General features: G+C 42.3%; 1 protein-coding gene across 1 annotated transcript in view; it reads right to left on the reverse strand.

Annotated features, from left to right (window-relative positions):
* LOC120529953 (agouti-related protein-like) overlaps positions 1-27,132 on the reverse strand; it is a 96,380-nt gene extending 69,248 nt beyond the window's left edge. Inside the window, exons 1-2 of the mRNA XM_039754157.1 lie at positions 27,025-27,132; positions 26,733-26,888 (exon numbers count right to left, since the gene is read on the reverse strand). Coding sequence (XP_039610091.1) covers positions 26,733-26,880 — 148 coding nt within the window. The 5' untranslated portion in view covers positions 26,881-26,888; positions 27,025-27,132. The remainder of the gene's footprint in view (positions 1-26,732; positions 26,889-27,024) is intronic.
* Positions 27,133-27,575: the final 443 nt, after the last annotated feature.

Genomic DNA, 27,575 nt, shown 5'->3' on the forward strand with positions numbered 1-27,575 from the left:
AGCATTGTTTCTGACCATGTCCATCCCTTCATGACCACCATGTACCCATCCTCTGATGGCTACTTCCAGCAGGATAATGCACCATGTCACAAAGGTCAAATCATTTCAAATTGGGTTCTTGAACATGACAATGAGTTCACTGTACTAAAATGGCCCCCACAGTCACCAGATCTCAACCCAATAGAGCATCTTTGGGATGTGGTGGAACGGGAGCTTCGTGCCCTGGATGTGCATCCCACAAATCTCCATCAACTGCAAGATGCTATCCTATCAATATGGGCCAACATTTCTAAAGAATGCTTTCAGCACCTTGTTGAATCAATGCCACCTAGAATTAAGGCAGTTCTGAAGGCGAAAGGGGGTCAAACATCGTATTAGTATGGTGGTCCTAATAATCCTTTAGGTGAGTGTATATATATATATATATATGATATATATATATATATATATATATATATATATATATGACCCCTGTGGAACACCACTCTTAACATCGCCAGTTCTGATGAGGTTCCTCGCACCATCACCCTCTGCTTCCTGTGTCTGAGCCAATTCTGCACCCATCTAAAAACATCACCCTGAATTCCCACTTTATTTAACTTGATGCCCAACCTCTCATGTGGCACCTTATCAAATGCTTTCTGAAAGTCCAGATAAATAATATCATAAGCTCCACTTTGATCGTATCCTTTTGTTGCCTCCTCATAGAATTCCAACATGTTAGTAAAACACGACCTCCCCCTCTGAACCCATGCTGACTGTTCAGAATAACTCCTGTCCTTGTCATGTGTTGCTCAATCTTATCCTTAATAATTCCTTCCATTAATTTTCCTGTGATGCTTGTTAAGCTTACTGGCCTATAGTTGCTTGGATCTGCCCTGTCACCCTTTTTATATAATGGGATGATATTTGCCATTTTCCAGTCCTTTGGAATCTCTCCAGTGCACAGTGACTTCCTAAAAATATGTGTCAAGGGTTTATATATGTACTCACTAGCCTCCTTAAGAACACGAGGATAAATATTATCTGGGCCTGGTGATTTGTTTGATTTCATCTTATTTAATCTGAGCAGCACTTCTCCCTCTACAATTTCCAAATCCCTCAGTACCTCCTTAGTAGTTGTGTTTACCTCTGGCAGGTTATCCACTTGCTCACTTGTAAACACCTCAGAAAAATGTAAGTTTAGGGCATCTGCTATTTCATTGTCTGTATCTTTTAATTCCCTTTACTATTCCTGATGAACTTGACCTCCTCCTTAACTGTTCTTTTACTACTAAAATACTGAAAGAATCTCTTGGGGTCTTCTTTCGCCTTATCTGCTATATTCCTCTCCAACTGTCTTTTAGCCTCTCTGATATCCTTCTTAATGGTTGCCCTCATTTCTCACGCGCTACGGTTCTCTTTGCAGTCATTAGTCTTATATGCCTTATACAGCAGTTTTTCCTTTGCAACTTCTTTTTAAATCTTTATTAATCCATCGTGGAGATTTTTTAGTTTCCTATTACTTCCAAATTTAGGTATGTATCTGTCCTGCATTACATGTAAAACATTTTAAACCTGTTCCACTGCTCCTCGACTGTCTCCACATTTAAAAGCTTATCCCAGTCTATCCTACTTAGACTTTGTCGCATCTGCTCAAAATTAGCCCTACTAAAGTTCAACTTAACAATTTTAGTCTTTGCATCTGTACTCTTACAAAATACTGAGAATTGTATTACATTATGGTCACTTGACCCTAGTGGTTCAATCACCTCTACACCCTCAATTCTATCCTGATTATTACAGAATACTAAATCCAGATAGGCTTCACCCCTTGTTGGTGCTTTAACATGCTGTGTTAAAAACAGTCGCGATTACTTCTAAAAACTCCTGCTCTTGTGCTCCTCCATCTGTAAGGTTATCCCAGTTAATATTTGGATAATTAAAGTCCCCATGACTATAATATCCCCTGTAAACTTGCCTTTTGATATTACTAAAAGATGTGTGTTGAAATTACTGTCTGAATTGGGTGGTCTATAACACACTCCTAAAATGAGACCTTTTCCCTAATATTTTCCAGGCGAAGCCACATGTCCTCACTAAGATGGGGCTCATCATCCAACTGAAGATGACTTACATTTAATTCCTGTTTGGCATAAACAGCAACCCCACCTCCTTTTCTGTTCTGTCTATCCTTCCTAAAAATGTGTATCCCTCTATGTTACACTCATCCCCATCTTTGTTATTTAGCCAGGTTTCCGTTATTGCTATAATATCATAATTGTGCTCTGCTACATACAACTCCAACTCACTTACCTTATTTTTGATACTTCTAGCATTAAGGCAAGCTATTTTTAATGTGTTAATCCTTCTATCTTTACGTGTTTGCTTAAAATTATATATATATATATATATTTCTACACCATTGTTTGTTCTTCCATGTATAGATCTCAATCTGGCCGGTCCTAAACTCCCTGCCCCCATTCCCTAGTTTAAACAATCCTCGACTAGCCTACACATACGCCTCCCCAATACATTGGTGCCCCTCCGGTTCAGATGTAACCCTTAAAGGCGGAACAGGTCCCATCTGTTCCAAAAGGAGTCCCAATGCCCCATAAACCTATACCCTTCTACCCTGCACCAAGATTTGAGCCACGCTTAAGCCTTCTAATCTCCTCAATCTTACCTGGACTGGCGCTGGCACAGGCAGAACTTCGGAGAAGACTACCTTGTCAGTTCTGCTCCTCAGCTTGGTACCTAACTCTTTGAATTTGGATCGCAGAACTGACAGACTACCCTTATGTATGTCATTTGTTCCAACGTGGACAATGACAACTAGATCCACCCCTGCTCTGGCCAAGAGCCTATCCACCCTTCCAGGAGGTCTCCCACCTGTGCTCCCGGAAGGCAACACACCGCATGAGACTCTCTCTCTGGAGCACACCTGCGCTTCAATCCCCTAATGATTGAGTTCCCAACTATCACTACCTCTCTTTTTGGGAACTGGTTTTGAGGTGGCCCGTTGGGGCTCCTCAACCCTGCCTACCACCTCAGAATTATCAGAGTCACCGTCCAGCTCCGCCAGGACATGATAACGGTTAGACACTTCTAATTCTGGGGTTGATGCCCCGGACAGTGTGCACCCTTTACCTTAGCCTTGCACCGTGACCCACCTATTCCTACCTGTCTGGTCTGGAATCTCCTCCCGCGCCACCTTAGGGGTGCACACTATCTCTAAAGGACACCTGGGCCAAGTCCGCCAATTCTCTATTACAACGCAGGTCAGCCAACTCCTCCTCCAGTTCAGCGACCCTGAGCTCGAGGTGCTGGATCAGCTGGCATCTCTTGCAGATGTAGCCCTCATAGACAACTGGCTCTTCCAAACCATCATCTAAAAAGTCCAACATCCAACAGGACTTGCATTGCACTGGCCTCATTATTAAAATTTGATTTGGGATTACTAAGCTGCCTTAACTATATTTTTTTTTTCTCTTAAAATTAAATTTCTTCTTCCTTCAGCTGCTCCTTAACTTAAATGGTAACACTAAGATCTGCTACAGATATTTTACACCTTTTCCCCCTTAAGCTCCTGTACTGTTCTCCCTCTCAGCTGCCTGCCTTTCTATGAGGTTAACTTTACTTTTCTCTGTCTCTTCTAGCTTTGCTCTTCTTACTTATAAGCTCTTCACTCGCACTGTTTGTATTCCCCCGTATTAATGAACCAATACGCTGTCGCCCACTTAACTGTTCTGCCTCTGGACCGCTAAGGACTGTTTAATCTAAAATAAACAAATAAATAAAACTTTACTACCTTATTTGCTCCTACTGCTCCTTGTGCCTGACGGTGTCTTAACGCAGGCCGCTTACCTGCGCACTACTGAGCTTCCACCTTTTACTGCTTTGAAGTCAGCCGCGGCCTTTTTTTTCTTTTCCTTTAAACTAAGGAATCGCTGTTACGACGACGCGGTTATTTATTTACAAATGCCGATATCAGTTACTGCTGCTTTCTACCCTGCCGCCTCGATGCTAATTCAAATACAGATAACAAGAAAAGAACAAGTACAAATAACTTTTCCAAGCGCACTTCCAAACACCCAGCTACTTTTGCTCTTGTGGGGAAAAAAACATATAAACTGCTCAAAAAATTAAAGGAACACTTTGAAAACACATCAGATCTAAATGGGAAACAAATCCTGCAGGATTTCTCTACTGATTTGGACTGATGTGGTGATGTATTAGGCAGTGCTGGATTTACGTATAAGCTACACAAGCTATAGCTTAGGGCCCCTGCCTTCTTGGGGGCCCCCAAAACAAATTGTCCGAGTGAGCAATTGTCATATATACTTATAAAGGGCCCCATGTCTCATATAGCTTAGGGCCTTATCAAGTCTAAATTTGGCACTGGTATTAGGAATGAAAGGATGGCAATGAAAATGATCAACCAACAGAGGGCTGAATTCAAAGACACCCTGAAAATCAAAGGGATAAAATGATGAGGAAGACAGGCAGGCAGGCGAGTCCATTTGGATGAAATTTCATTGCAGCAACTCCAAATCGTACTGCAAACTGATAAGCAGTTCTCTTGTTCGTTAGCTAAGTGGAGTTAAAGTTACGTCCCGAAGCTGGAATGTAAGTGTGGAGGGCAACACGGCCCGCAGCTTGTCTCTCTCTGATTCATGCAAATAAATTGATACCACAATCGAACTATGACACCTAGCACGATGAGAGAAGCCACAAAATCAACTGGAATGTTCAAGCAAATTATAGAAAAAAACACGATCTAAATCCGTTAAGTAGTTCTCTTGTGAAAAGCGGACAGACATACACACAGACAGACGTTGGATTTTATATATATATATATATATATATATATATATATATATATATATATATATATATATATATATATATATATAGACAGAGAGAGAGACAGTTGTTGATAAAGCAAGTGAGTTGCCGTTGTAGGTAGTGGAGCATAATTACAGCAAATAATGGAAACTAAATAACAAAGATGGGGATGAGTACAGTAATCCCTCCTCGATCGCGGGGGTTGCGTTCCAGAACCCCCCACGAAAGGTGAAAATCCGCAAAGTAAAAACAATATGTTTATATGGTGATTTTTATATATTTTAAGCCCTTATAAACTCTCCCACACTATTATAAACATTTCCCGCACAGTTATACAGCATAAACCCTTTGTATTCTATTAGATATTAGGTAAGATTCGTTGAAATTCTGTATGTAAACACACTGTTTATATAGAGTAAAACCTAAATATTATTTTAAAGATATCAAGCGTCTCCGATATCACATATGTTACTGCCATTACGATAGACAGGCCAACAGCAATAAATACGTACAATGCAAGAAAAATTGTATACAGTAAAATGTGTGTAGAGTGACACTAGACATACGTACATGTATTAAGTACTGTACGTAGAAAATTAATTATGGCTATTCACCAACAATGACACGACGACTTGTCCGATAACAATGAGTTTAATTTTACTGCACAACAAAGGAGAGCGGTCCAGCTCTTCTAAAGGAGCCTCTTCAGGCGTTGTTCTTCTAACCGGCAGTCTTCAATCCAAATACCTAAAGCAGATTCCATCCAGACTACCGCCTTATTACATCCACTTACAACTCGTTTTGTGCCCTGGTTAAAGGACACTGCGGCCGTAGATCTTATATTCATTTCCTCCTTTTTAAATAAAAAGAATCGTGGACTCATTGATGCCGGTAAGGTGTCCTGCAGCGGTGTAGCTGTTCCCGTCCTTCAACATATCCAAAACTTTTTTCCTTTTCGGCAATCGTTAGCATCTTCCGTTGACGCTTGGGCACGGCCTCTGAAGCCGTAGCAGAAGCAAATGGTTTTGGAGCCAAAATGAAGGGCTTGACTACGCACAAAGATAAACACAAAAGTTAACTCTTTGCACAGCGAAACACGTTGATGCTGAATAAGTGAGACGAGACTTCCTGGTTAACGCAGCAGAATCAAATTCGGCACTCCGTCTCTGAGCCAATCAGCATGCAGGAACTTAACTGCACGCTCTGAATGGGTAGCTTCTCAGCCATCTGCCAATAGCGTCCCTTGTATGAAATCAACTGGGCAAACCAACTAGGCAGCATGTACCAGAAGTTAAAAGACCCACTGTCCGCAGAAACCTGCGAAGCAGCGAAAAATCCACGTTATATATTTAGATATGCTTACATATAAAATCCGCGATAGAGTGAAGCAGCAAAAGTCGAAGCGCAATATAGCAAGGGATTACTGTATAACATAGAGGGAAACACATTTTTTAGGAAGGATAGAAAGAAAAGGGCTTGGGGTTGCTCTTTATGACAAACAGAAATTAAACGCAAGGCCTCTTCTGTTGGATGATGAGCCCCATCTTAGTGAGGACATCTGGCTTTGTCTGGAAAGCATTAGGGAAAGAGGCCTTAATTTAGGAATGTGTTATATACCACCCAATGCAGACAATAATTTCAACACATATCTCTTTAGTGATATTAAAAGGAAAAATTTACAGGTAGAAATTATAGTTATGGGGTCTTTAAGGACCTAGATGTTAACTGGGATACCTTCGTAAATAACAGAGCACAAGAACAGAAGTTTTTAAACGTAATCAGTGACTATTTTTTTTTTGACACAGTATGTTAAAGCACCAGTGATGGGTGAACCTGCCTAGATTTCGTTTTTTATAATAATCATGACAGAAATGAGGCCATAGAAGTGATTGAACCGCCAGGGTCTAGTGACCACAATATAATTCAGTTCTCAGTGTTTTGGAGGAGTGCATATACAAATACTAAAAATGTTAAGTTTAACTTTGATAGGGCAAATTTAGAGCAGACCCAGCAAAATCAAAGCTTTTAAGTGTGGAGATATTCCTTTACCTCTTCTCTCTCGTGTGTCTCCTCTTTTGATCGCATCACCAAAGCCACATTTGGAGTATTATGTGCAGATCTGGTCATAGTAGCATTTGAAACTGTGCAAAAGAGAGCGACCAAGTGCATCATGGGACCTGAGGACACGTCCTACTGTGACAGACTCTGAGAATTAAACCTGTTTAGCATGGACTGCATGGACAATGTAAACCAGGTTTTTTAAAATCCTCAAAGGCTTCGATAAAGGAGATCCAGCAACATTCTTTCAGCTTAAGGGTGAATCACGTACTCGAGGATATCAGTGGAAATGAAGGGGAAGTGCTTTTAAAACTTAAGCCTGGAAGCACGTCCTTACCCTGGAATAAACTACCGAGACGTGGAGTCGAAGCAAAAACCTTAAGAACCTTTAAGAAGAATCTGGATGAGACACGGGGAGAGCTTAGCTAGTAGCTAAACAAACAGGCTCGAAGAACTGAATGGCCTCCTCTCGCCTGTCAAATTTCGCATGTTCTTCTGTTCATTCCCAAGACCCCCCCCCAGTATCATTTTAAGCCCACCACCTCCACAGTGTTAGTTATATTGTTACATGTTGGATTTTTGGGACTTTATAATTCCATATACTGTACCCAAATATTTTGGTCTGGAGCCATGGCTGGAACCCATTTAAAGTTTAAGATGTTACATCAAATTGCAGGGTTATTTTACAATGTCTGACCTCCAGGGAGTTTAAAGACAAGTTCAGAGCCAAAAAAATGAATACATGGAACGTGAAATAAACACAATGGTAAAACGACTTCCTTGAGTTATGCTAACACCTTTAGCACAGATGAGATTGTTCACACCAAAGCAACCAACAACATTAACTTTAACACAACCCACTGGGGTTTGTCTAACGATGGCCAGACATGTTGAGCGTAATTAACATTGGTAGAGCTTTTTAGCAAAACAGACATTCATGCTAAATCAATACAAAGCATTAAGAGCATACCATTTTTTTTACCCCACTTAAAATTGTTTAATGGCTTACTGTGTTAAAGTTTATATCAATTACAGTAAATACTTTCCAAAGGCACTGTATGTGTCCTCTTTATTGTCACATTCCATGGTACAGTCATTTGCCTATTTATTACCCCCTTTATGACTTAAACATTCTCCCATACTGTCCTGGGTGGTAGGCACTAAAGAAAAAATTCACCAACCGCAGACAACACAGCGTGAAGTCAACAGGTAAATAAACACCCAGGATTCGCAAGCAAAGCACGGCCTTGGTTATAATATGTGGAAATTAAAATCCTGAGGAGTAAATGTTGAAAGGCGATCTGCACGTTATGAGACACTGAAATATCGATAATATAATTGATGGCCTTTCCTTCACTTTCTCCTATCATATTGTCTTATTCCGATAGTTTTGGTTTTTTTTTCAAACAGAGATCACTTTCAATCCATTTGATCTCCACCATTTTCTAATTCCTCTTATCACGGGACTGAAGAGTGGTGGCGTTTTGTAATTTTAGTTTCGCATTTACGTTTACTTACTTGACTGACACCATTTATCTGAGGTGACTAAAACCCTTTGAGAAACAATTGGTTGTGTTTCCTTTGTGTTTTTAGTCAAAGCGCAGGAAGGTGAAGCGATTTGCTCAAGTTACAGTCATATGAAAAGGTTTGAGAACCCCTCTCGGCCTGCATAATAATTGAATCTCTTTTCAACAAAAAATATAAGAGTTGTATGTCTTTCATTTCCTTAGACCATCGGAGAACTGCGGTGTTTTCCGAACAAAGATTTTTAGTGACAGAGTATTTGGTCATATGAAATTAAATCAAATGTGAAAAACTGGCTGTGCATGAATGTGTGTCCCCTTGCAATTTTGCTGATTTGAATGCCTGTCACTGCTCAATGCTGATTACTTAGTATGATGAGCTCGTCAAGCCTTGAACTTCATAGACAGGAGTGTCCAATCATGAGTGGTCAAAGGTATTTAAGGTGGTCAATCACAAGTTGTGCTTCCTTCCCTTTGACTCTCCTCTGAAGAGTGACAGACTGCATGGGATCCTCAAAGCAACTCTCCAAAGATCTGAAAACAAAGATTGTGGAGTCTCCTGGTTTAGGTGAAGGCTACAAAAAGCCATCTCAGAGGTTTAAACTGTCAGTTTCAACTGTAAGGAATGGAATCAGGAAATGGAAGGCCACAGGCACAGTTGCTGTTAAACCAACACAGCAGGTCTGGCAGGCCAAGAAAAATACAGGAGCGGCATATGGAGAGTCAGGATTGTGAGAATGATGACAGACAACCACAGATCACCTCCAGAGACCTGCAAGAACATCTCGCTGCAGATGGTGTATCTGGACATCGTTCTACAATTCAGTGCAATTGGCAGGGTGATGAGAAAGAAGCCCTTTCTGCACTCACACCACAAACAGAGTCGCTTGTTGTATCAAATGTTCATTTAGACAAGTCAGATTCATCTGGGAACAAAGTGCTTTGGACTGATGAGACAAAAATTGAGTCCTTTGGTGAGAACAAAAAGCGCTTTGTATGGCAGAAGAAGAACACCGCATTCCAAGAAAAACACCTGCTACCTCCTGTCAAATGTGGTGGAGGTTCTATCAGAGGGAACTGGGTGGTCTCATGGTCTGGAATCCCTGCAGATTTTATTTTTTTTCTCCAGCTGTCTGGAGTTTTTTTTTCTTTTCTGTCCACCCTGGCCATTGGACCTTACTCTTATTCTATGTTAATTAATGTTGACTTATTTTATTTTCTTATTGTGTCTTTTATTTTTCTATTCTTCATTATGTAAACCACTTTGAGCTACTTTTTCTATGAAAATGTGCTATAGAAATAAATGTTGTTGTTGTTGTATCATACTGTGGGGCTGTGTGGCTAGTTCAGGGACTGGGGCCCTTGTTAAAGTCGTGGGTCGGATGAATTCAACGCAATATCAATCCAGCCACAAGGGATGCACACGCCAGTGTGTTTCTTAATGACGATTCCAAGCCCCGATAAATGTGGGGGGGGGGAGTGGGTATGTCATGAAGGGCATCAGGTGTAAAATTTTACCAAATCTATATTTGCGGACAACAATGCAAATTTCCATTCCGGATCGGTCGAGCCCCGGGTTAACAACGACCGCCACCAGTACTGTTAGCCAAAAGGGTGCTGCCGGAAATTGGGCTGCAGTTGTCCGAAGAAGAAGAAGGAGAGGAAGATGGGGGAGATGTGTCCTTAAAAGGCAGGAGGACAGGAGGAAAGTAAAGAGAGTGGAACTGAGGGTAGGAACATTGAATGTTGGCAGTATGACTGGTAAGGGGAGAGACTTAGCTGATATGATGGAGAGAAGGATGGTTGATATATTGTGTGTGATGAGACTAAATGGAAGGGGAGTAAGGCCAGGTGGATCAGAGGTGGATTCAAATTGTTCTATCATGGTGTGGATAGGAGGAGAAATGGAGTAGGATTAATTCTGAAGAAACAACACGTCAAGAGTGTTTTGGAGGTGAAAAGAGTGTGTGTCGATGTGGGTTCAGGCTCCACACTCCCTTTGCTCTTGGAAGCACTTGAACCCAACACCGTCGATAATGTTGCCGAGTGAGCTAGTCAATGGAGGCAAATTACTGAGCAAGGGGAAGGTAGAAAGTGCAAAAGTGCTTTTATTAAAAACCAACAAAAACAGTGTTCCATAAATAGTGCAGTTCTTTCAAAGAGTCAATAAATAATCCATAAAAGAACGTGGCGGTTAAAACAATAAGAAAAGACAATCCTTTAAAACAAGAGGTTAAATCTTCTTATGGAAGCAGTCTTAAAACACTAACAAATCCGGTGCTTTTCTGGTAGCGTCTCTGTTAGCGTCTCACCTGCTTATCCCGTTTGGGCTTCGCAGCAGGCAAGACGCTCTCTGCAGCTGCCCTCCTACATCACACATTTGAGACTGGAGACCTCCCGATCCCTGGCTCCGGTATGGCACTCATCCCAGTCCCGGAGAACTTGGTTTCCCACAACGCCAGGTCGCCACGTTGGGGATTCCCACCACCAAGTCTCCCGACTTCCGCTGCCTTTCAATGGCCTCTCTGCGGCCAGTCGCCTTCCCTGGTCACTCCCGCTACCTGATCGCTCAGCGGGAGCGACATCAACACAAATGCCTGGGTGTCGGCCTAACACCCAGCCACCACGCAGCTGTCCACGAGCGCTCGATCGCACGCTCACCACACTCACGCACTGCCTGCTTCCTCTCCTGCTCCCGGTAACCTCCGTCCTCTCCTTTCCTTTCTCTCTCCACTTTTTTCCTCTTTAAAACCGACTTGCGCTTCTTTTTAAAATGACGAGGGCCACAGCAGCTGCAGCATTAGCCACGGGACAATCATGAATGTGGGCAGTTCCTCACCTGTGCACTAGGTGAGAAACGCCCACACCCTACGGATCGCCCCGCGGCCCACTATGGCCCAACGTCCCCTCACTAAGCCGCGAGCACATCGATTACTTATTTAAAAATGGCCTTTACTCAACGAGCTGTGGACCCATAACACCACAGAGTGTCAGACAGAGTAATGATTATGAAGCTGGACATTGGAGGTGTGATGATGAATGTTGTTAGTGAATATGCACCACAAGTTGGGTGTGCAATGGGTGAGAAAGAAGATTTCTGGCGTGAGTTGGATAAAGTGATGAACAGTGTACCCAAGGGACAGAAAGTGGTGATTGGAGTGGATTTCAATGGGCATGTTGCTGAAGGGAACAGTGGAGATAAGGAGGTGATGGGTAGATTTGGTGTCAAGGAGAGGAATGAAGAAGGTCAGATGATAGTGGATTTTTCCAAAACGATGGACATGGCTGTGGTGAATACGTATTTTGAGAAGAGGGAGGAACATAGGGTGACGTACAGGTACAGGAGTGGAGGAAGATGCACACAGGTAGATTACATCGAATGCAGAAGAGTCAATCTGAAGGAGATTAAAGACTGCAAAGTGGTGGCAGGGGAAAGTGTAGTTAAGCAGCATCAGATGGTGGTCTGTAGGAGATCAAGAAGAGGAAGAGAATGAGGGCAGAGCCAAGGATCAAATGGTGGAAGTTGAAAAAGGATGACTGCAAGGTTGAGTTTAGGGAGGAGGTGAGACTGGCACTGGGTGGCAGTGAAGAGTCACCAGACAGGTGGGCAACTACAGCAGATGTAGTAAGGGTGACAGCAAGAAGGATGCTTGGCCTGACATCTGGAAAGAGAAAGGAGGACAAATTGAACCTGGTGGTGGAATGAGGAAATACAGGAGATTATACAGAGGAAGAGGATGGTGAAGAAGAAGCGGGATAGTCAGAGAGATGCAGAAAGTAGACAAGAGTACAAGGAGATAAGGCACAAGATGAAGAGAGAGGTGGCGAAGGCTAAAGAAATGGCGTATGAAGAGTTGTATGAGAGGTTGGACACTAAGGAGGGAGAAAAGGACTAGTGGGATAGAGAGAGGGGCTGAGGTGGGAAAGATGAGCAGCAGGTTAGGGTGATAAAGGATAAAGATGGAAACTAACTCACAAGTGAGGAGAGTGTGTTGAGCAGATGGAAAGAGTACTTTGAGAGGCTGATGAATGAAGAGAACGAGAGAGAGAAGAGGTTGGATGATGTGGAGAAAGTGAACCAGGAAGTTCATTGGATTAGCCAGGAGGAAGTAAGGACAGCTATGAAGAGGATGAAAAATGGAAAGGCCATTGGTCCAGATGACATACCTATGGAAGCATGAAGGTGTCTAGGAGAGATGGCAGTGGAGTTTTTAACCAGATTGTTTAATGGAATCTTGGAAAGTGTGAGGTTGCCTGAGGAGTGGAGAAGAAGTGTACTGGTGCCGATATTTAAGAATAAGGTGGATGTGCAGGACTGCAGTAACTACAGGGGAATAAAATTGATGAGCCACAGCATGAAGTCATGGGAAGGAGTAGTGGAAGCTCAGTTAAGAAGTGCGGTGATAATTATTGAGAAGCAGTATGGCTTCAAGCCATGAAAGAGCACCAGAGATGCAATGTTTGCTCTGAGAATGTTAATGGAGAAGTAGAGAGAAGTCCAGAAGGAGACCTGGAGAAAGCATATGACAGGGTGCCTGGAGAGGACCTGTGGTATTGTATGAGGAAGTCGGGAGTGGGCGAGAAGTACGTAAGAGTTGTACAGGATATGTAAAAGGGAAGTGTGACCGTAGTGAGGTCTGCGGTAGGAGTGACAGATGCATTCAAGTTGGAGTTTTGATTACATCAGGGATCGGCTCTGAGCCCTTTCTTATTTGCAATGATGATGGACAGGTTGACAGACGAGATTAGACAGGAGTCCCTGTGGACTATGAGGTTTGCTGATGACATTGTGATCTCTAGTGAGAGTAGGATGAAAGTTGAGGAGACCCTGGAGAGGTGGAGATATGAGAGAAGAGGAATGAAGGTCAGTAGGGCCACCACAACAGAATACATGTGTATGAATGAGAGGGAGATCAGTGGAATGGTGAGGATGAGAGAGTAGAGTTGGCGAAGGTGGATGAGTTTAAATACTTGGGATCAACAGTACAGAGTAATGGGGTTTGTGGAAGAGAGGAGAAAAAGAGACTGCAGGCAGGGTAGAGTGGGTGGAGAAGAGTGTCAGGAGTAATTTGTGACAGACGGGTATTAGCAAGAGTGAAAGGGAAGGTCTACAGGACGGTAGTGAGACCAGCTATGTTATATGGGCTGGAGACGGTGGCACTGGAGACAGAGCTGGAGGTGGCAGAGTTAAAGATGCTAAGATTTGCATTGGGTGTGACGAGGATGGACAGGATTAGAAGTGAGGACATTAGAGGATCAGCTCAAGTTGGACGGTTGGAAGACAAAGTCATAGAGGCGAGATTGCGTTGGTTTGGACATGTGCAGAGGAGAAATGCTGGGTATATTGGAAGAAGGATGTTAAGAATAAAGCTGCCAGGGAAGAGGAGAAGGCGAAGGCTTTAGAGAAGGTTAAAGGATGTGCTGAGAGAGGACATGAAGGTGATGGGTGTAAAATAATAAGAATTAATGGACAGAATTATATGGAAGAAGATGATCTTCTGTGGCGATCCCTAATGGGAGCAGCAGAAAGAAGAATAAGAAGTATTAGATGCTCAACAATCGCTGTATTCTGAGCAATAAGTGACAATTGGACTGCTGCTGCTACTACACAGAGCCAATTCATCCATCCTTCTTTTTTCTAAACCCAGCTTATCCCAAGTAGCGTCACAGGGAAGTTTGAGCCTACCTCAGCAAACATCAAGCGCAAGACAGGAACAATCCGGTCCATTGTGGGGTGAAAACACACACTTCACACAAGTCTGCCTAAGGTACATGACTTTGTACTGTGAGAGGAAACTCACATGCACATGGGGGAGCATGAAAACTCCACATTGGCATCACCGCGACCTGAACCCTGGACTCATTGTTGTGAGGTGGCAGCACTACTGTGCCACCCCCATTTAATTTCTTTTGAGACATGTACTTGTTCTTAAAGAAAAATTGAACACAGAAGTCATTTTTTGTCAACGACCCATAAAAATTAAAGCGACTTTATCTTGTAAGGGGGCCCATTAAACATCACCGTAACAAAGATGGACATGAGTATAACATAGAGGGAAACACATTTTTTAGGAAGGATAGAAAGAACAGAAAAGGGTTTGGGGTTGCTCTTTATGACAAACAGAAATTAAACGCAAGGCCTCTTCTGTTGGATGATGAGCCCCATCTTAGTGAGGACATCTGGCTTTGTCTGGAAAGCATTACGGAAAGAGGCCTTAATTTAGGAATATGTTATATACCTCCCAATGCAGACAATAATTTCAACATAAATCTCTTTAGTGATATTAAAAGGGAAAATTTACAGGTTGATATTATAGTTATGGGGTGTTTAACTACCCAAATGTTAACTGGGATACCTTTACAAATAACGAAGCATAAGAACAGATGTTTTTAAACGTAATCAGTGACTTTTTTTTTGACACAGTATGTTAACGCACCAATGACGGGTGAAGCCGCGTAGATTTCGTTTTTTATAATAATCAGGGCAGAATTGAGGCCATAGAAGTGATTGGACCACCAGGGTCAAGTGACCACAATATAATTCAGTTCTCAGTGTTTTGGAGGAGTGCAGGTACAAAGACTAAAAATGTTAAGTTTAACTTTGGTGGGGCAAATTTAGAGTAGACCCAGCAAAATCAAAGCTTTTAAGTGTGGAGATATTCCTTTACCTCTTCTCTCTTGTGTGTTTCCTCTTTTAAATGCATCACCAAAGCCAAATTTGGAGTATTATGTGCAGTTCTTGTCACCACGGCATAAGAAAGGCATACAGTTGTGCTTGAAAGTTTGTGAACCCTTTAGAATTTTCTATATTTCTGCATAAATGTGACCTAAAATGTCATCAGATTTTCACTCAAGTCCTAAAAGTAGATAAAGAGAAACCAGTTAAACAAATGAGACAAAAATATCATACTTGGTCATTTATTTGAAAATAATTATATAATTTTTATATTTATATTATTTATATATATATATATAATAATTTATTGGAAAATGATAGAATATTACATATTTGTGAGTGGCAAAAGTATGTGAACCTTTGCTTTCAGTATCTGGTGTGACCCCCCAATAACTCAACTAAATGTTTCCGGTAACTTCTGATCATTCCTGCACACCGGCTTGGAGGGAATTTTCCCATTCCTCCGTACAGAACAGCTTCAACTCTGGGATGTTGGTGGGTTTCCTCACATGAACTGCTCGCTTCAGGTCCTTCCACAACATTTTGATTGGATTAAGGTCAGGACTTTGACTTGACCATTCCAGAACATTCACTTTATTCTTCTTTAGCCATTCTTTGGTATAACGACTTGTGTGCTTAGGGTCGTTGTCTTGCTGCACGACCCACCTTCTCTTGAGATTCAGTTCATGGACAGATGTCCTGACATTTTCCTTTAGAATTCTCTGATATCATTCAGAATTCATTGTTCCATCAATGAAGGCAAGCTGTCCTGGCCCAGATGCAGTAAAACAGGCCCAAACCGTGATACTACCACCAGCATGTTTCACAGATGGGATAAGGTTCTTATGCTGGAATGCAGTGTTTTCATTTCTCCAAACATAACGCTATTCATTTAAACCAAACAGTTCTATTTTGGTCTCATCCGTCCATAAAACATTCTTCCAATAACCTTCTGGTTTGTCCACATGATCTTTAGCAAACTGCAGACGAGCAGCAATGTTTTTTTGGAGAGCAGTGGCTTTCTCCTTGCCACCCTGCCATGCACACCATTGTTCTTCAGTGTTCTCCTGATGGTGGACTCATGAACATGAACATTAGCCAATGTGAGAGAGGCCTTCAGTTGCTTAGAAGTTACCCTGTGGTCCTTTGTGACCTCGCCGACTATTACACGTGTGCCTTGCTCTTGGAGTAATCTTTGTTGGTCAGCCACTCCTGCGGAGGGTAACAATGGTCTTGAATTTCCTCCATTTGTACACAATCTGTCTGACTGTGGATTGGTGGAGTCCAAACTCTTTAGGGATGGTTTGGTAACCTTTTCAAGCCTGATGAGCATCAACAACTCTTTTTGTGAGGTCCTCAGAAATCTCCTTTGTTCGTGCCATGATACACTTCCACAAACCTGTGTTGTGAAGAGCAGACTTTGATAGATCCTGGTCTTTAAATCACACAGGGTGCCCACTCACACCTGATTGGCATCCCATTGGTTGAAAACACCCGACTCGAATTTCACCTTCAAACTAACTGATCATCCGTGAGGTTCACATACTTTTGCCACTCACAAATATGTAATATTCGATCATTTTCCTTAATAAATAAATGACCAAGTATAATATTTTTGTCTCATTTGTTTAACTGGTTTCTCTTTATCTACTTTTAGGACTTGAGTGAAAATCTGATGACATTTTAGGTCACATTTATGTAGAAATATAGAAAATTCTAAAGAGTTCACAAACTTTCAAGCATAACTTTAGCAGCATTTGAAGCTGTGCAAAAACGAGTGACCAAGTGCATCATGGGACTTGAGGACACGTCCTACTCTGACAGACTCGGAGAATAAAACCTGTTTAGCAGAGCAGACTGCATGGACAATGTAAACCAGGTATTTTAAAATCCTCAAAGGCGTCGATAAAGGAGATCCAGCAACATTCTTTCAGCTTAAGGGTGAATCACGTACTCGAGGATATCAGTGGAAATGAAAGGGAAGTGCTTTTAAAACTGAAGCCTGGAAGCACGTCCTTACTCTGGAATAAACTACCGAAACGTGGAGTCGAAGCAAAAACCTTAAGAACCTTTGAGAAGAATCTGGATGAGACACGGGGAGAGCTTAGCTAGTAGCTAAACAAACAGGCTCGATGGACTGAATGGCCTCCTCTCGACTGTCAAATTTCACATGTTCTTCTGTTCATTCCCGAGGTCCTCTCCCCAAATCATTTAAGGCCCACCATACCCGCAATGTTAGTTATATTGTTACCTGTTGGATTTTTGGGTCTTTATCATACCATATACTGTAACCAAATATTTTGGTCTGGAGCCATGGCTGGAACCCATTTAAAGTTTAAGATGTTACATCAAATTGCAGGGTTATTTTACAATGTCTGACCTCCAGGGAGTTTAAAGACAAGTTCAGAGCCAAAAAAATGAATACATGGAACGTGAAATAAACACAATGGTAAAACGACTTCCTTGAGTTATGCTAACACCTTTAGCACAGATGAGATTGTTCACACCAAAGCAACCAACAACATTAACTTTAACACAACCCACTGGGGTTTGTCTAACGATGGCCAGACATGTTGAGCGTAATTAACATTGGTAGAGCTTTTTAGCAAAACAGACATTCATGCTAAATCAATACAAAGCATTAAGAGCATACCATTTTTTTTTTCCCCACTTAAAATTGTTTAATGGCTTACTGTGTTAAAGTTTATATCAATTACAGTAAATACTTTCCAAAGGCACTGTATGTGTCCTCTTTTTTGTCACATTCCATAGTACAGTCATTTGCCTATTTATTACCCCCTTTATGACTTAAACATTCTCCCATACTGTCCTGGGTGGTAGGCACTAAAGAAAAAATTCACCAACCGCAGACAACACAGCGTGAAGTCAACAGGTAAATAAACACCCAGGATTCGCAAGCAAAGCACGGCCTTGGTTATAATATGTGGAAATTAAAATCCTGAGGAATAAATGTTGAAAGGCGATCTGCACGTTATGAGACACTGAAATATCGATAATATAATTGATGGCCTTTCCTTCACTTTCTCCTATCAAATTGTCTTATTCCGAAAGTTTTTTTTTTTTTTTTCCCCAAACAGAGATCACTGCCAATCCATTTGATCTCCACCATTTTCTAATTCCTCTTATCACGGGACTGAAGAGTGGTGGCGTTTTGTAATTTTAGTTTCGCATTTACGTTTACTTACTTGACTGACACCATTTATCTGAGGTGACTAAAACCCTTTGAGAAACAATTGGTTGTGTTTCCTTTGTGTTTTTAGTCAAAGCGCAGGAAGGTGAAGTGATTTGCTCACGATAACATTATAACGGCCGACTCACTCTGCCTTTCCGCCAGCTACACCACCAAGACCTGTGGCCTGGCAAGCTGAGGATTTTAGACAGGTCGTAGTTCTTCCAAATAAACTTCCCCAATTGCTGATCAAAAATAAAAAAAAACAAACAAACAGTATGTAAAATAATAAAGTGAGTGTATGTCTCTATTGTATAAAAAAAAAAATCCTTGGTCGAGAGAAGACTTTTTAGCCTGGGATGAGACGAGACTTTATCAGAAATGTAATTTCAAGTCCCATGAGACGAGAGTTTTTAGCCTGGGACGAGATGAGACTTTGTCAGAAATGTAATTTCAAGTCCCGTGAGACGAGAATTTTTAGCCTGGGATTAGACGAGACTTTATCAGAAATGTAATTTCAAGTCCCGTGAGATGAGAATTTTTAGCCTGGGACGTGACAAGACTTTATCAGAATGTAATTTCAAGTCCCGTGAGACGAGAGTTTTTAGCCTGGGACGAGATAAAACTTTACCAGAAAGGTAATTTCAAGTCCCATTTCAAGAAACGAGACTTTGTGCCCAGAGATGTAACCACACCTGGGGTTGGAAATAAAAGACAAAGAGCAGATGACAAAGTAGAACGTCATAAGGAGGTTCTAAAACATTGGCGCAATACACATGCAGAGCAGGTTAGAGAGAATAAAAGTGCTAAAATTCGAAAGTCACAAAATAATGATAGTAAAGATCACCATTAGCGCAAACAAACGTAAATTATTACTCAGTGAAATAGCAGAACAGCGAAAAGAGATCAAATAAATAAACATAGGTGATATGACAGAAGTATGTAGATATTGTTCAGCTTTAAAGTTTAAGTAGGAGACTTGTAGATCATCTAATCCGCGTTTCCATCGGGGGAAAGTAGTGTTTCCTCCCAATGAAGATGCCTATCCGTGAGAATTAAAAGATTTGTTATTTGGTGAAAGTGAAATCTACAAACACTAAAGACAAAATATTTGCATCTACAAGGATCTGTTCGTGTTCGCATCATTCAATGTTAAAAATGTAGATTTACACGATTCAGGACCACACGCTATAAGAATCTGTGGTACTGCAACAATTAAAGCTACGACAAGTTTAATTTCAAAGAAATCACAGTTCATCAGGTTTATATTTATGATCAAGGAGAAGTGATGCAACAAAGAATCGAAAGAGTTAAACGATCAGACATATTAGAAATTCTACAGCCAATAATGAATACAAATCTGTACGTCCAAAACAATTGCGCTTTACACGAAATATATCTGCAAAACACGGACAAAGGAGTTTTTTTGGATTTCTACATGAAATAATTTCAAGTCACATGAGATGAGACTTTGTGCCAAGAGATTTAACTACGCCAGGGTCTGGAAATAAAAGACAAAGAGTAGAAGTCAAAGTAGAATGTTGTAAAGAGGTTCAAAAACGTTGCCATGCAGAGCAGGTTAGAGATAAAGAAAGAACTAAATTTTGAAAGTCTCAAAAAACTGATAGTAAAGATCGCATTAGCGCTAACAAATGGAAATCATTACTTGGTGAAATAACAGAACAGCGAAAAGAGATTGAAAATATGGACATAGGTGATATGACAGAAGTATATAGATATTGTTCGGATTTAAACTTTAAGTTGGAGACTTTTAGATCATCTAATTTGTGTTGCCATCAGGGAAAAGTAGTGTTTCTTTCCTAATGAAGAGGCCTATCTGCGAGAATTAAAAGATTTGTTGTTTTGGTGAAAGAGAAATCCACATAAGCGAGCGGCAGAGACGTGAAGTGGCTGGCGGCTAGTGCAGGCTGGGGGTGGGCGAGCAAAGCGAGCAGGGGGCGAAGTCCCCTATTATTAATAAAAAAATAAGTGAACAAACTCCAAACAATATATATATATATATAAATATATATAAACTGCTCAAAAAATTAAAGGAACACTTTGAAAACACATCAGATCTCAATGGAAAAAAGAAATCCTCCTGGATATCTATACTGATATAGACCGGGTAATGTGTTAGGAACGAAAGGATGCCACGTTGTTTGATGGAAATGAAAATGATCAACCTACAGAGCCTTGAATTCAAAGACGCCCCAAAAATCAGAGTGAAAACATTATGTGGCAGGCTAGTCCATTTTGCCAAAATTGAATTGCAGGAACTCCAAATTGTACGCAGCACTTTGTATGGCCCCTGTGTTCTTGTATACATGCCTGACAACATCGGTGCATGCTTCTAATGAGATGACAGATGGTGTTGTGGGGGATCTCCTCCCAGATCTGGACCAGGGCATCACTGAGCTCCTGGACAGTCTGAGGTGCAACCTGGTGGCATTGGATGGACCAAAACATAATGTCCCAGAGGTGTTCTATTGGATTTAGGTCAGGAAAGTGTGGTGGCCAGTCAATGGTATCAATTCCTTCATCCTCCAGGAACTGCCTGCATACTCTCACCACATGAGGCCAGGAATTGTCGTGCACCAGGAGCCACTGTACCAGCATAGGGTCTGACAATGGGTCCAAGGATTTCATCCTGATACCTAATGGCAGCCAAGGTGCCTTTGTCAAGCCTGTAGCGGTCTGTGTGACCCTCCATGGATATGCCTCCCCAGACAATCATTAACCCACCACCAAACTGCTCATGCTGAATGATGTTACAGGCAGCATAATGTTCTCCATGGCTTCTCCAGACCCTTTCACTTCTTTCACATATACTCAGGGTGAACCTGCTCTCATCTGTAAAAAGCACAGGGCACCAGTGGTGCATCTGCCAATTCTGGTATTCTATGGCGAATGCCAATCGAGCTGCATGCTGCTGGGCAGTGAGCTCAGGGCCCATTAGAGGACATGGGGCCCTTGGGTCACCCTCATGAAGTCTTTCTGGTTGTTTGGTCAGAGACATTCACACCAGTGGCCTGCTGGAGGTCATTTTGTGGGGCTCTGGCAGTGCTCATCCTGTTCCTCCTTGCCCAAAGGAGCAGATACTGGTCCTGCTGATGGGTTATGGACCTTCTATGGCCCTCTCCGTCTCTTCTAGAGTAACTGCTTGTCTCCTAGAATCTCCTCCATGCCCTTGAGACTGTGCAGGGAGACACAGCAAACCTTCTGGCAATGACACGTATTGATGTGCCATCCTGGAGAAGTTGGACTACCTGTGCAACCTCTGTAGGGTCCAGGTATCGCCTCATGCTACCAGTAGTGACACTGACTGTAGCCAAATACAAAACTAGTGAAGAAAAAGTCAGAAAAGATGAGGAGGGAAAAATGTCAGTGGCCTCCACCTGTTAAACCATTCCTGTTTTGGGGGTCATCTCATTGTTGCCCCTCTAGTGCATCTGTTGTTAATTTCATTAACACCACAGCAGCTGAAACTGATTAACAACCCCCTCTGCTACTTAACTGACCAGATTAATATCCCATAAGTTTCATTGACTTTATGCTATACTCTCATTAAAAAGTGTTCCTTTAATTCTTTTGAGCAGTATATATATATATATATCACACCCCAACCAGCCCCAACATCAACCCCAAAAGTGACCAGCAGAAAGTAATAATAAAAAAAGGTGTAGCAAAAAGTTAATATACAACACAAACCCTCTCTTGACCCCACACTGAACATGACATGCACATAAAAGTCCAGAAGATTACATGGAAAATGAATAATGTTTGTGAACCTTGTTCAGATGGAAAAAAGTGTCCAATGGCAATTATACGGATGAGAATGATGGCTCGCTCCTCATGCCAAACAACAAGAAACAGTCTCACCGTGCTTATCCTCGGTGTGTCTGCGTAGTCCAGAACCCCAGGGTTTTGTGTTGCAAAGGTAAGGTTGTCAGGTGTTGAAAGTGTCAAGTAGAAAAAGGTGTAAATGATCTGGGATGCTGCTTTCTCCTGACTCTATAATGAATGGGCAGTATACCAGAACTTTTTGTCCTCCTGTTTAAATAGTCAATGTCCTGGATGCAGGTGATGGGATTGACAGGACAAATTATCATGAGGGACCACGGTTCCACTGTGTTATCCTTCCCCCTTTGTTTCCAGTGGAGCATATTGACAAAGACACACAGATCATGTAAACAGGACAACGCTACGAAAGACGGGCGTCAGCACAAAATACACTTATGATGATGTTAATCATGTAGCACCGCTACAACATAGTGGTGTCAATGGTGGGATTTTGGTCAGTTGTGCGCGGGCAAAAATCTTGTTGATGACATTGTGATCTGTAGAGATAGTAGGGAAAAGGTTGAGAAGACCCTGGAGAGGTGGAGATATGAGAGGAGAGGAATGAAGGTCAGTAGGACCACCAAGACAGAATACATGTGTGTAAATGAGAGGGAGGTCAGTGGAATGGTGAGGATGAGGGAGTAGAGCTGGCGAAGTTGGATGAGTTTAAATACTTGGGATCAACAGTACAGAGTAACTGGGAGTGTGGAGGAGAAGTGATAAAGAGGGTGCAGGAAAGGTGGAGACGAAAGTCAGGAGTGATTTGTGACAGATGGTTATCAACAAGAGTGAAAGGGAAGGTCTACAGGACGGTAGTGAGACCAGCTATATTATATGGGCTGGAGACGGTGGCATAGGAGACAGAGCTGGAGGTGGCAGAGTTAAAGATGTTAAGATTTACATTGGGTGTGACGAGGATGGACAGGATTAGAAATGAGGACATTAGAGGGTCAGCTCAGGTTGGACGTTAGGGAGACAAAGTCAGAGAGGTGAGATTGCATTGGTTTGGACATATGAAGAGGAGAGATGCTATGTAAATTGGGAGAAGGGTGCTAAGGATAGAGCTGTCAGGGAAGAGGAAGGCCTAAGAGAAGGTTTATGGATGTGGTGAGAGAGGACATGCAGGTGGTGGGTGTGACAGAACAAGATGACGAGGACAGAAAGATATGGAAGAAGATGATCCACTGTGGCAACCCCTAATGGGAGCAGCCAGAAGAAGAAAAAGAAGATCTATTTATTGACTGAGGAAATCCACATTTTAAGTTATTTTAAGACTATTTATTTCCTGAAGACATTTACATCGCACTCAAACACTTTTGCAGTTACAATAAATATGAACCTTGCACTCCCTGTCATCTTGAACCTTCTTGTGTCTCTCACTCACCGCTGATTCATTCTCAGTTTATGATCTGCTAGTGTCTGGTAAACATCCTTGACCTCCTTTACAGACTTGTATTACGCATTTGATTGGGTGCAGAACTGAAATCAGCAATCAGAAGACCCCTAAAACATTTTTTTCTAACCATTTTGGGGCACCTAGTGACCCCCCAGGGTTGAGATACATTGAAAGTGAGCCAGTAGTTAACAGTCTCCTGCTAATGTCTGATATTTTAGGTTTTGGTGGTTGGCACAAGCCCTGTGGTGGGCTGGCGCCTTGCCTGGGGTTTGTTTCCTGCCTTGCACCCTGTGTTGGCTGGGATTGGCTTCAGCAGACCCCCGTGACCCTGTAGTTAGGATATAGTGGGCTGGATAACGGATGGGTGGATGGATGGTTGGCACAACTCTTATTTTCTTACCCTAGTTAGCATGGTCCTTCAAGAAAATGCCATAGGAGGACCATTTTGGCTCCCAAAAGACCCACTCACATGAAGGTTCCAGAAAACCCCTTCATCTCTGTATTATCCTCCATGCAGTAAATAGCCATGGCTGTCTGGGATCAGATTGGTGAAATCCCAGTGGGTTAAAAGGACTCTCAGTGCATGCAATCACACAGGCCGAGTTCAGGTTTTCTTAGGTAGCCTTCCAGGAATGAAAGATTTCAATTTTTCCTACATATTGGAAAGTTCTTGAAAGCACAAAGAACCAACTTCATGTGCAAAGAACCCACACGAGAATGAAATGGTGCTCGGTCAAACAATGGCTCCACAAGAAACAACACAACCCAGTCAAGAGCCATTAAGTGTCATTCAAGAACCAGGATTTGTTAAGTGGGTGAGCATCATGTCAGGGGTGGCAAGAAGAACCCACGACAAGAACTTTAGAATGGCAATTACTGCCTGAGCTGGTCGATTCATTAGGGGCACCATTTATGAACGCTAAGGGGCATGTGCGTCATAAAATCCACATTATGTATACAGAGAGGGCACCAATTGTGCAACTAAAAGGGGTACACACTCCAGGCACCAAGGAGGTCAATGTCATCAAAATACTGGCTACCCACCATGGAAACTGAGGGACGCCAACAGTTTATTTAAAAGGGGCATTTACTCCGGACACTGAGGGGGACAATGTCATCAAAGTCTAATGCTCACTACTTGCTATGGACACCGAGGGGAGCCATTTGTATAAGTAAAAGGGGCATAGACTTCACACACTGAAGGGGACAATGCCATTGAAATCTAATACGGACTACCTGCTCTGGACACCGAGGGGTGTCAATTATGTAACTAATAGGGGCATGCACTCCAACACCATGGGGGGCAATGTCATCAAAGTTTTAAGACTGCCTACCTGCCATGGAAACCGAGGGGTGCCAACTGTTTAACTATAAGGGGCACACACTCTTGACACCGAGGGGGACAAAGTTGTTAAAGTTTAAGACTGGCTACCCACCATGGAAACAGAGGGGTGCAAACTGTTTAATTAAAACGGGCATGCACTCCAGACACTGAGGGGGACAATGTCATCAAAGTCTAATGCTGGCTACATGCTATGGAATCTGAGGGGCACCATTTGTATAAGTAAAAGAGGCATAGGCTTCACACACCGAAGGGGACAATGTCATCGAAATCTAATACTGACTACCTGCCATGGAAACTGAGAGGTGCCAACTGTTTAACTAAAAGGGGCACACACTTTGGACACCCCGGGGGACAAGGTTGTTAAAGTTTAATACTGATTACCTGCCATAGAAACCGAGGGGTGCCAACTGTTGGGCACTCGCTCAAACACCATGGGAGGCAATGTCATTAAAGTTTAATATTGACTACCTTCTATGGACACCGAGGGGTGCCAACTGTTTAACTAACAGCGGCATGCACTCCAACACCAAGGGGGGCAATGTCATTAAAGTTTAAGACTGACTGCCTGGCTTGGAAACTGAGGGTTGCCGACTGTTTAACTATAAGGGGCACACACCCTGGACACCCGGGGGACAATGCCATCGAAGTCTAATACTGACTACCTGCTTTGGACCCCAAGGGGCACCAATTGTATAAGTAAAAGGGGCATGTGCTCCACACACCAAGGAGGACAATGTCATTGAAGTCTAATACTTCTATAGACACAGAGAGGCACCATCCCCGTCCCCCCACTTAGGGTGCGATTATGGGATTCGACCGTCACTGATGTTACAATAATAATAATAATAATAATAATAAATAATTAATAATGAATTAATTAAATAATACAATTTAATCCAATGAGATGTCAATTAAGATGCATGTATGCAGAAAAGGTTACTTTTCATTTGTTTAAAAAAAAAAAAAAAATGTATATGCTACAAAATAGGGAGGGCCAATGAGAAAAGTGGGTGGGCATGGATCTACACTGGCCCTATACTGGCAACCAGGCGTGATCCGACGGACAGAAAGATATTAACTGGAAGGTCTCTTCATTCGGTAACTTGCCGTTAAGACATGATGTTAACTGCTTGCTCGGCACTTTCAAGGATTATTACACTCAATTTAACATTTAATGCTGTGTTGAACAAGACTTCAGCTGAATCAAATCTATAAAGCGATTCCATAAACGAATTTATAAAGCACCAATGATTAAAACAAGTCCTTAATAATACTTCTGTGTGTAATAAGACCTTAACCAAGACTATATTTGCTCCTAAAATGACTTACCAGATAAACCAGGAGAGTGGGACTACCTAATAGTCAGCCAGTCACACATATTTAAAAAGACCTTCACTAAAACTCCGTAAGTTGATGTGAGGCAGTGGCTTAGACTTTAGATTTCAGATCGCGCTACTGACACCACAGTGTGACCCTCAGCAAGTCACCTGACCTACAACTCCAACTGAAAAAAAAAAAAAAAGAAAAACGGGACCGACTGAATCTTCATGGGGATGCGTCTGTAAAACGCATCTCTACCTGGACATATTGATAGACATGGATCGAGTTATAACCCGGCACTCCGACACTGCCAGATCTCAATTCATGGGAAACAAAACAGGAGAAAAAGAAAAGTTTAAGTTCCATTTGGCCGAATGCCCCTTCATCGTCAAAGCAGTTAAGTAATCGAATCGAGTTGAGTTTACAGATCGCCTCACGACAGACACTATATGTATAGATTTCTCTTTTTAACGATCTGCACATCCTCTACATATACCAAACTCACAGACAGATCTGAATTCATTCCATAAGAAGATGGCCCCAGCCTGACTCACCTTTGCGCGGGTTCGGAGCAGTGAGCGCCACCATGTTCGTGCCGGAGGTCTCCTGAATTCCTGCCAGCTTAGCTTCCCCAATTTCAAAAGCCGTCTCCATCGACGTTATCCGGATGACTCCCAGACAGAAGACTAAATTCCTCAGCATCCCGACAACTTCGCAAGTGTCCGAAACGAGAAATGAAAAGACAGAGTTAGCAGGGATCGGTGGAAGCGCCCCCATGCGGCAGGGCTGGTGAACTTTCTTTCTTTTTTAATTTTTAAAGATCGGGGGTAAAGCTATCTTGCTTACCTTAATTTCTGAAATATCGCAATGAAACTAAAAAAGGCAAAATAGCGAAAATAACTGAAAAGAAAACGATCTCGAGATCTCGTTTCCTGTTCCATTGACTTGTGATCGATCCCATCGCTAAAATAAGACGGGATTCTCCGCCCCTGCCGCGTTGATTGGCTGTCGCGCACTTGACTCCTTCCCGGCCCATCTCGTGCTTAGATCAGCTCCTACAAAAATACCCCGCGAAGTATCGTCTTCTGTGACTTCACCAAACTTCGGTATGAAAGGCCGCAGTAGAGGTAAACTTCCCGGCTGAAAGTGGACTCGTCATTTCCAAACTCACAGGCACTGAACAAAGAACGACTCGTCTATTCGCAAAAAACAAGGATCTTCCACTTTCTCCCTGGTCAGCGGAGCTCATCTGTCGAAACATAAACTACGCGAAGGTCATCTCGGAATCGACGGAAAAAACGAACAAGAGAAAATGTGAGCAATTTAGCTAACGATCTGAGTGTAGGTGAGATCGAAAACGGATCGGCGTCCCGTCCTGAACCGACTCTTCCCTTATG

This window comes from Polypterus senegalus, chromosome 5 (assembly GCF_016835505.1).
Source record: "Polypterus senegalus isolate Bchr_013 chromosome 5, ASM1683550v1, whole genome shotgun sequence".
In the NCBI taxonomy this organism is placed as follows: domain Eukaryota; kingdom Metazoa; phylum Chordata; class Cladistia; order Polypteriformes; family Polypteridae; genus Polypterus; species Polypterus senegalus.